This window comes from Leuciscus leuciscus (genome assembly GCF_965113295.1).
Source record: "Leuciscus leuciscus genome assembly, chromosome: 2".
NCBI lineage: Eukaryota > Metazoa > Chordata > Actinopteri > Cypriniformes > Leuciscidae > Leuciscus > Leuciscus leuciscus.
Window position 1 is genome coordinate 29,204,462 of NC_138726.1, and position 10,016 is coordinate 29,214,477.

Genomic DNA, 10,016 nt, shown 5'->3' on the forward strand with positions numbered 1-10,016 from the left:
GATGTTAGCAAAACATCCCTATTATCTCTAGCCTTGGCTACTGTATATAGACCGCCAGGGCCTTACGCTGATTTCCTAAAAGAGTTTGCAGATTTTCTCTCAGACCTATTAGTCAATGTCGATAAAGCATTAATTGTTGGAGATTTTAACATACACGTAGATAATCCAAATGATGCGTTAGGAGCTGCGTTTACAGATTTATTAAATTAGTTTGGGGTCAAGCAAAACGTCACCGGACCAACACATCGTCTTAATCATACACTCGATTTAATTATATCACATGGAACCGAGCCAACCGATATAGTTATCATTCCACAAAGTGATGATGTCACTGACCACTACATGGTAACTTGCATATTACGTACTGCTGTAATATGTCATGCGGCGTCGCGTTATCAACCATGCAGAACAATCCTCCCATCCACCATAGATAATTTCTCAAATTGCTTATCAAATCTGTCTCAGCTGCTGCCTGAACCCAAACAAACAGATGAACTAGAAGAACTAACTAGCACTATGAGCACCATTCTCTCTAGAACATTGGATGTGGTTGCACCTATTAAATTAAAAAAGGTCAGAGAAAAATAAAGCACCATGGTATAACAATACTACGCATGTTTTAAAGAGAGAAACCCATATTTTAGAGCGTAAATGGAAACAAACTAATTTAGAGGTCTTTAGAATCGCGTGGAAAGACAGTATGTCACGTTATAAAAAGGCCCTAAAAGCGGCCAGGGCTGAGCACCTCCGCAAACTAATAGAAAACAACCAAAACAATCCAAGGTTTTTATTTAACACCGTGGCTAGACTAACAAATAAACAGACGTCACCCGAACAAAATATCCCGTTACAGTTCAGTAGTAATGATTTCATGAACTTCTTCACTGAGAAAATAGAAAGCATCAGAACCACAATTGTAAACGTTCAATCTTCAATCGCGCCTTATAATTCAGCTTCAATTATTACCCCGCAAGAACAATTACAGTGCTTTACAACTATAGAACAAAAAGAGTTAAATAAACGTATCACTTTATCTAAAACAACAACATGTTTATTAGATCCTATACCAACTAAACTACTGAAAGAAGTGTTACCTGTAGTGGAAGAGCTTCTCCTCAATATTATTAACTCGTCTTTATCTTTAGGTCATGTTCCAAGAACATTTAAACTGGCAGTTATAAAACCTCTCATTAAGAAACCACAATTAGATCATAATAATCTAGCAAATTATAGACCCATTTCAAATCTTCCATTTATGTCTAAAATATTAGAAAAAGTGGTGTCTGCTCAACTGGGCTCTTTCTTGCAACAAAATATCTATGAAAAGTTTCAGTCTGGATTCAGACCGCAACATAGTGTTACGGACTGCTCCGAAACTTGAAGGTTGGGATCCAAATGCAGCTTTTAATAAACAGAGTAATCCAAAGAACAGGCAAGGGTCATACACAGGCAGGCAGTCAAAACAAAGAAACAAACAAACAAACAAAACAGGCAGGGACCAGAGGCAAGAGAGTAATCCAGGGACCAGAGGCAAGAGAGTAATCCAGGGAACAGGGCAAGATATCCAAAACCGAAATACAAGAAACCAGGGAAAACGCTCAGAGATGCAGTGAAACACTTAACAAAACTTCACAGTGAGTGATGGGGTGAACCAGGCTTATATGGGGTGAACTAAACAAGAAGATGAGATACAGGTGAATGTGATAATGAGTGCTGATGAGTCCAGGCAGAGAATGATGGGAGATGTAGTCTGTGAGTGAACATGAGAGTCAAGTGTGGAGTGCCCTCTGGTGGCTCTCGAGGGCACTCCAGCTGGTTATCGTTACATAGCCCCTCCCCAAAGAGCGGCTTCCAGATGCTCCAAAACTGTCCAGGTGGGAGGTGGCCCGGAGGCAGATCCAGGGGCGGGATGGAGGGCCAGGTCCGTGGAGCGGAAGAGGACCTTGAGACTGCGGTAATACGGGAGGCCAGGACGGAGCAGGCAGTGCAGGCGACCAGGGCGGAGCAGGCGGCCAGGGCGGAGCAGGCTGTGCAGGCGGCCAGGGCGGAGCAGGCTGTGCAGGCGGCCAGGGCGGAGCAGGCTGTGCAGGCGGCCAGGGAGGAGACGACCCTTCAGGCGGCCAGGGAGGCGACCATGGCACAGGAACAGACACCGGCTCAGGAACAGGAACAGACACCGGCTCAGGAACAGGAACAGACACCGGCTCAGGAACAGGAACAGACACCGGCTCAGGAACAGGAACAGACACCGGCTCAGGAGCGGCCATCTTGTCCGAAGACACTGGCTCGGCGGAGACCATCTTGTCCTGAGACACTGGCTCGGCGGAGACCATCTTGTCCTGAGACACTGGCTCGGCGGAGACCATCTTGTCCTGAGACACTGGCTCGGCGGTGGCCATCTTGTCCGAAGACACAGGCGTGGTTTCAGCCATCTTGTCCGAAGACACAGGCGTGGAGTCGGCCATCTTGTCCGAAAACACAGGCGTGGAGTTGGCCATCTTGTCCGAATACACAGGCGTGGAGTCGGCCATCTTGTCCGAAGACACAGGCGCAGAAAGAGGAAGAGGAACAGATTCAGGCTCAGTATCAGGATCAGATTCAGGCTCAGGAACTGATTCAGTCTCGGCAGGACGAGACTCTTGACGGGCGGACGTGACGTGAAGCTCAGTCTCTGGATCGGCTGACGTGACGTGAAGCTCAGTCTCTGGATCGGCAGAAGTGACATGAAGCTCAGTCTCTGGATCGGCAGAAGTGACGTGAACAGTCTCTGGCTCGGCAGAAGTGACGTGAACAGTCTCTGGATCAGGATCAGCGTGCTCTGAGCTTGACGGGACCAGCAGCGGCGAGGGCTTTGAGCTGGGTAGGACCAGCGGCGAAGAGGACTCTGAGCTGGTTAGGACCAGCGATGAAGAGGGCTCTGAACTGGACGGAACCAGCGGCGAAGAGGGCTCTGAGCTGGGCAGGACCAGCGGCGAAGAGGGCTCTGAGCTGGGCAGGACCAGCGGCGAAGAGGGCTCTGAGCTGGGCAGGACCAGCGGCGAAGAGGGCTCTGAGCTGGGCAGGACCAGCGATGAAGAGGGCTCTGTGCTGGGCAGGACCAGCGGCGAAGAGGGCTCTGTGCTGGATGGAACCAGCGATGAAGAGGGCTCTGTGCTGGATGGGACCAGCAGTGAAGGCTCTGTGCTGGACAGGACCAGCGGTGAAGAAGGCTCTGTGCTGGACGGGACCAGCGGTGAAGACTCTAGCTTGGCGGGCATGTCGCTTGATGTCTCAGGCGCGGCGGGCATGATGCTCTCAGTCTCAGGGGCGGCGGGCATGACGCATACTGCCTTGGCTTCGGCAGATCTGGCGTGAAGTGCGGGCTCGGCTGGACTGGCGTGAAGTGCAGGCTCGGCTGGACTGGCGTGAAGTGCAGGCTCGGCTGGACTGGCGTGAAGCGCAGGCTCGGCAGGGCTGACGTGAAGCGCAGGCTCGGCAGGGCTGACGAGGAGAAGCTCAGGCTGAGGGGATACTGCGGGCTCACGGAGCTCCTCCTCTACCCCGCCCACAGTAAACGATGATCCGCTTAACAAAAGGGCCAGATCAATAATAGTGCTCCAAAGTCTCGTGAGGATCATGCAAGGGCATGAATGAACTGAGCGGTTCAGATAGCCCTCCCCGAAAAAAGATCTTAAGGCATTCTGTGTTCATTGAGGTGAGATTTGCCAGTTCAATAAACTCCTCGACATACCTCTCAATCGGCCGATTCCCCTGACGGAGACGCATGATTTGTACTGCTATATCTGATGGCATCGCTGCTGGATCTAGGTATGGCGAAGTTTTCTGTTACGGACTGCTCCGAAACTTGAAGGTTGGGATCCAAATGCAGCTTTTAATAAACAGAGTAATCCAAAGAACAGGCAAGGGTCATACACAGGCAGGCAGTCAAAACAAAGAAACAAACAAACAAACAAAACAGGCAGGGACCAGAGGCAAGAGAGTAATCCAGGGACCAGAGGCAAGAGAGTAATCCAGGGAACAGGGCAAGATATCCAAAACCGAAATACAAGAAACCAGGGAAAACGCTCAGAGATGCAGTGAAACACTTAACAAAACTTCGCAGTGAGTGATGGGGTGAACCAGGCTTATATGGGGTGAACTAAACAAGAAGATGAGATACAGGTGAATGTGATAATGAGTGCTGATGAGTCCAGGCAGAGAATGATGGGAGATGTAGTCTGTGAGTGAACATGAGAGTCAAGTGTGGAGTGCCCTCTGGTGGCTCTCGAGGGCACTCCAGCTGGTTATCGTTACACATAGCACTGAAACTGCGCTCGTTAAAATCACAAATGATTTACTTTTTGCTTCTGACCAAGGCTGTATCTCAATACTAGTTTTACTTGATCTTAGTGCTGCGTTCGATACTATAGATCATACATTACTCTTAGATCGACTACAAAATTATACTGGTGTTCAAGGACAAGCACTAAGCTGGTTCAATTCATACCTATCTGACCGCTACCATTTTGTCTATTTAAATGGAGAAAAATCGATCATAACTCCAGTAAACTATGGAGTGCCGCAGGGATCTGTATTAGGCCCTCTGTTATTTTCCATATATATGATGCCACTTGGAAATATTATAAGGAAACATGGAATTAGTTTCCATTGTTATGCTGATGACACTCAAATATATATTTCATCACGGCCGGATGAAAACGCTAAATTTTCCAAATTGACAGAGTGTGTTAAAGATATAAAAGATTGGATGACGCGTAATTTTCTTTTATTAAATCCAGACAAGACAGAGGTAATACTTATCGGTTCAAAAAAACGCCCACAAAACCTTGCACAATACAACTTTAACATCATAGGATGTCCTGTTACTTTATCCTCTACAGTAAAAGACCTGGGTGTTATACTCGATTGCAACCTGTCTTTTGAAAATCATATTTCATATGTTACAAAAACAGCCTTTTTCCACCTTAGAAACATTGCTAAGCTACGTAATATGCTATCAGTTTCTGATGCAGAAAAGTTAGTTCGTGCATTCATGACCTCGAGACTGGATTACTGTAATGCTTTACTAGCTGGTTGTCCTGCATCCTCAATAAACAAGCTACAGTTAGTCCAAAATGCCGCCGCTAGAGTTCTTACGAGATCAAGAAAATATGATCATATAACACCGATTTTATCATCACTGCATTGGTTACCTATAAAGTTCCGTATTAATTACAAGGTATTGCTACTGACTTATAAAGCCCTAAACGGCTTAGCTCCAGTCTATTTAACGGATCTTCTATCACCCTATAATCCATCGCGCTCTTTAAGATCACTAAATTCAAGGCTTTTGGTCATACCTAGGATATCCAGAACCACCAAAGGAGGGAGAGCATTTTCACATTTGGCTCCAAAACTCTGGAATAGTCTTCCTGATACTGTTCGTTGCTCAGACTCGCTCTCCCAGTTTAAAACTAGATTAAAGTCGCATCTCTTCAGCCAGGCATTCATATAATCCTACAGATCAAACTACAATCTGTCCTCTAGCTCATAAATGCCAGAGGAGAACTGGCCCCCGACTGAGCCTGGGTTCTCCCAAGGTTTTTTTTCTCCATTAGGTCACCTGATGGAGTTTTAGGACACCATTAGGTCACTTGATGGAGTTTTTCGGTTCCTTGCCACTGTTGCCTTTGGCTTGCTCAGTTGGGGATATTTTGGGGATATTAATCTAATTTTATCAATCAATAAATTCAATACTGTGAATAAAATTTAATACTGTGAAGCTGCTTTGATACAATCTGTATTGTGAAAAGCGCTATACAAATAAACTTGACTTGACTTGACTTGACTTATTTAAACTTTTGAATATGTTAATATTAGAAAGAAATGTTAACATATTAAAGGACTGAGACTGGAGTAGTTTTCAAACAATGTTTGAGTGTTTCATTATTAACATGTGAATGTACATATGTAGACCAGGGTTATTATCATTTACAAAAAAAAAAAAAAAACATTACTTAAAACAAACATTAAATAAAATAAAATACAAAAGCGTAAAACTTACCAAGGCAGCATTACTCATTGTGTCAAATAGTTTAGTTAACATTGAAGTATTGAAATAACTAAAACTAATAAACTAAAAGTTAATCTTTGTTTGTTTATGACTACACTGGCTGGTCTGTGCATTTTTTACTCCACGCCAAGGCAATTTCTTTTTTTCTAGCCAATACTGAGCAGTAACTGTCTTTTTTTTATATGTCATCGTTGAAGTGCCGCTGCTGAAAGTGGTACAAGAAACACTACTTACATTTATATTTTATACTGGGATATTTTTGGGGTGGCAATGCTTTTTTCTTAGTTACCAGTTTCTTTCACAGTTACCACCCCCTGCCTCATTGACTTTCATTGTATGGACAAAACATTGAAACATTTTTAAAAATATATTTTGTGAGAGAAGAAAGTTAAACACGTTTGGAACGAGATGCAGCTCATACAATCTTCTCTTTTGGGTGAGCTATCCGATTACAAGTTCCATGTGAGCTAAGTGGCAATGACAGTGGGAACAAGCATAAAACACACATAACAATATATCTTCTCAACCCACTGTTCTTCCCTGCGGAGAGAAAGTAAGAGTCTCCTAGTCTCTTGACCTCTTTCTGTGCTATTTGCACCATTGTCATTTTTGTCTCTTCATGCCATGTGGAGCTTTCGCTGCCTCCAGTCATTCCATTCATCCGCTGTTATTAGCTCATTACTGTTTAAAGAGCTCACATGGTCCAGGGCCTACTTCTCATGGAGAGTCAACACCATGGGGGCAGGTGTGGGGACAGAAAAGATTGATTGATTTAAAGGGGAACTATATGGAAAGGGGCCTGATATTTGCAAGTGTTTTGTTCCACCCAGGTAGAGAGAAAGCGCAGAGGGTAATGATAAGGGTGTAATGTCGAATGCCCTGGATGTATTTTCTCACTGCATGCACCATATGAATGCCACCGACCCTCCTCCCTTCAAAAGCCAGCATGACACACTTCATTAATACTTTATAGAGTCATTCTCCAGGAAAATACTATGTCAAAGTCGGAGGGTGGAACCAGCTGTGCAAATGATCCAATGCAGTTCAATTCATTTGACAAGGACTGGGAACACAATGTCCTTTACCTCTTGGATATGGCACAACATGGGTGAAATATTTGATAAATATATGGTTATGTTCTTGCAGCACGAAAATGGCAAAATATTTTTTCTGAGATTGGGAGAAAGCATTTTTTATTGTTTTAAAGTACTTTAGAAACAATCTGGTCATAGGAATAGCATATCAATAACACAATATGAACATAATACTGTGTGTAAATATTAATGGTAAAAATACATTTATAAATTCTATTAATAATGTGGGGTTTCTAATCTAAGCTTTTCGGCACACTTTTGTATGTTTTGCCCTCTTTGTACAGCTAAAACATATTTTCTAATAACAAATATTTTTTAAATAACTTAAATAACAAAATGACATATGACCATTTTAATTCATTTATATTGGCACGTCAGTGCTTTGGAAAATAGGTTTAAAAACGGTTTGAATGAAGTTCACCAGTTTACCTCACCAGACTTGTTCCCTGGGGATAAGCTTCACTCCATAAAACCCAATCCTCATCCTCCTCCTGCTCTTTCCCTCCGATTCCTTCCTCCATCCATGTCCAGTATCTGGAGGGGATGCAGGGAATGAACGGCCTTGCAGAACCCCTGACAAACCTGAGCCAGTGAAGCAGGAACCTGTCAGGGCTATTTTTACTGTTGGTGCCCCTGGGGCTTCACTAAGCTCTTCTGTGCTCTCTTTCTCTCTGTTGCTTGTTTCTGAGACCAGTATGACTTTTGAATGCATCTCCGAAAGTTGCATGCTCATTGTTTCTGCATGAAACTATTGTAAATTTAAATGAAATAATTAGATGCAATTATTAGATGATTTTTCTTTTTCACTGTACTGTTAAGGCCTGTAATTTTGGGATTTTAGAAAGAAGTTAGCTGATTTATCATTTAAGCTTTTAATGTGTCTAAGCTCATGAATTTACCTTCTAAGACTGACTATGGGATTGACAACGCTATCTCATGACCAATTCATAGTGAGTACGAGGTGGCTAATTCGTACGAATTTGTACGACCTCAGTCGTGCGAATTGGTACGATTTGTCTAAAACCGAGTGATGGGTAGGTTAAGGGGTAGAGTCAGGGGTAGGTCATTCGTACGTAAGCAGTAAGGTACGAGATGCTGTGCTGTATCGTGAATAAGTAACGGCTGAAGGGTGTTGTTAGGCATGACACGAAGCGGAGTGCCTGCAACCCCTTCAGCCGTTACTTATTCACGATACAGCGTCTTGCCTCGAGTACCTTATTGCTTTTATAAAACGGTTACCACACAATATTAAAGTAAAAAAAAAAATTTAAAAAAAAAGTATTAGTGCAACTTTCATGAAGTTAAATCAATAAAAGCATTCCTTCCGCTAGAAAAAAATAGTCCCTGACCGTGAACAACAATGTTCCAATGTGTAATATGCATGAAAGCTCAAATAAAAACAACAAACCGTTCTCAAACTTTGTCTCATTCTTTTTATTTTTTACAACTCAATATTTGTGAAATTTCCTCACACAAATAGGCATAGCTTATCTCTCAGCATGAGAAAACGTAAATTTTTTTGTTCATTCCGTTATTTTCTCTCTGCACTAAACTAAATATTTACATAGCCTAAATAAAAACACAAGGGCACATATTTTGATAGATAACAGTTAGGTCTTTAATCTATGTTATTAATGTTATTAATTTAGTTGCTAAAATGCTGCCTAACAAGAGATACTTTTTTTTTATTGTTGTTTATTTCAATTTGAACATCTCCATTTATTGTGCACGCATTAAATATTTGTCTCATTTCAATCGGCTCCACTGTGGTGATATTTAACGTGGTTCTCTTTAGTTGGGGCTCAGCACTGTCAGCAGTGTTTTCTGTTGCAGCAAGAATGTCGCTCCAGTGCTTTCTTTGTTTTAAGTTTGGCCTCCAGTAGCTCTGTAGTGAACTTTCACACTTATGTCCACTCACAGACATAATTTCCCTCGATTCGAGACCAGCATCGGACAATCTCTGCACCATGGTGCTGCGAAGGCAGTGATTTGTGTAAACCTTGGAGGTACCTGCTGCTTTACAAATTCTCGGCAACATTGTTGCGAGGTAGTTCACACCCATAGGCTCTCTTGTGTACCTGCAACAGTCAAAAATGAGAAAAAACTTGAATACAACAAGATTTAACACACATTATAAATAGCTAATATGATTTATGTGCCGCTGCGTGATCTACGTACCAAACACATTTAGAGAGGTTTTGCTTTTTGGGGTGAAGGTAAAAAGCAGGGGGGTTAGATGGCAGAAGAGAAAAGTACTTCTCTAGAGAGGCAACGGGACAAAGCGGGTTCCCAGTTTGTTGGAACATGAAGCCACGCCTGCTCTCCTTATTTCTGTCATGTGGGTCCTTATGGTTTTTTGTGTCTTCATTGAAGCTCAATGTGACATACTTTAGACCATTTTCGTTTGTTAAAATGTGGAATGAGTCTGGAATGAGTTCTTGGTTCCCCTCTTTTCCTCTACGTCCGAAGTGTAACTGCACGTCAAACCAGACTTGTTTACGAGTTCTTCAGGTGTGTTGGGATTAAGCGCATCGGACAGTTTTATGGTGCTGAAATCTTTAGTAGAAATCGGTGTGTGATGCTCTGTTTTATCACGACCCTCTCTTCTCATTGTCTTTACGACTCCAACGAAAACATTATTGGATGAGGTGAATTCGCTGTCTCTCATCAGACACCGGGACAAACTCAGAGGTGGATCATTCAGGAATCTGTTCAGACCCGCACGTAACGCTACATAGCTACTGATCCCATATTTTTCGCATTTGGAGCTTCTGACAGTTCCGTAGAAGTCATGGAGAAGTGCGTTGAGTTCCGTCTTGGTGATTTGTTTAAAACCAATGCTGCAACCCTTTTCACTACACCAGTCACCG

The 10,016-nt window shown here is 43.1% G+C and overlaps 1 protein-coding gene and 1 long non-coding RNA gene across 3 annotated transcripts; both read right to left on the minus strand.

The window, feature by feature from the left end:
* Positions 1-1,382: 1,382 nt before the first annotated feature.
* Positions 1,383-4,292, minus strand: LOC309492835 (uncharacterized protein). 2 transcript variants are annotated; one of them, XM_082161887.1, is made up of 2 exons: positions 3,524-4,292; positions 1,383-3,421 (listed from the first exon to the last, which is right to left on the minus strand). In XM_082161887.1, exons 1-2 carry the CDS (start codon positions 3,615-3,617, stop codon positions 1,770-1,772), a joined length of 1,746 nt encoding a protein of 581 aa, XP_082018013.1. In that variant the 5' UTR covers positions 3,618-4,292; the 3' UTR covers positions 1,383-1,769. The 2 variants fall into 2 exon arrangements, with proteins under 2 accessions (XP_082018013.1, XP_082018012.1); XM_082161886.1 differs by having other exon boundaries at positions 1,383-2,729; positions 2,793-4,292.
* Positions 4,293-8,850: 4,558 nt separating this feature from the next.
* LOC309493539 lies at positions 8,851-9,525 on the minus strand. Its single transcript, XR_014203973.1, has 2 exons — positions 9,325-9,525; positions 8,851-9,224 (listed from the first exon to the last, which is right to left on the minus strand). It is a non-coding gene; the product is annotated as an uncharacterized lncRNA (long non-coding RNA).
* Positions 9,526-10,016: the final 491 nt, after the last annotated feature.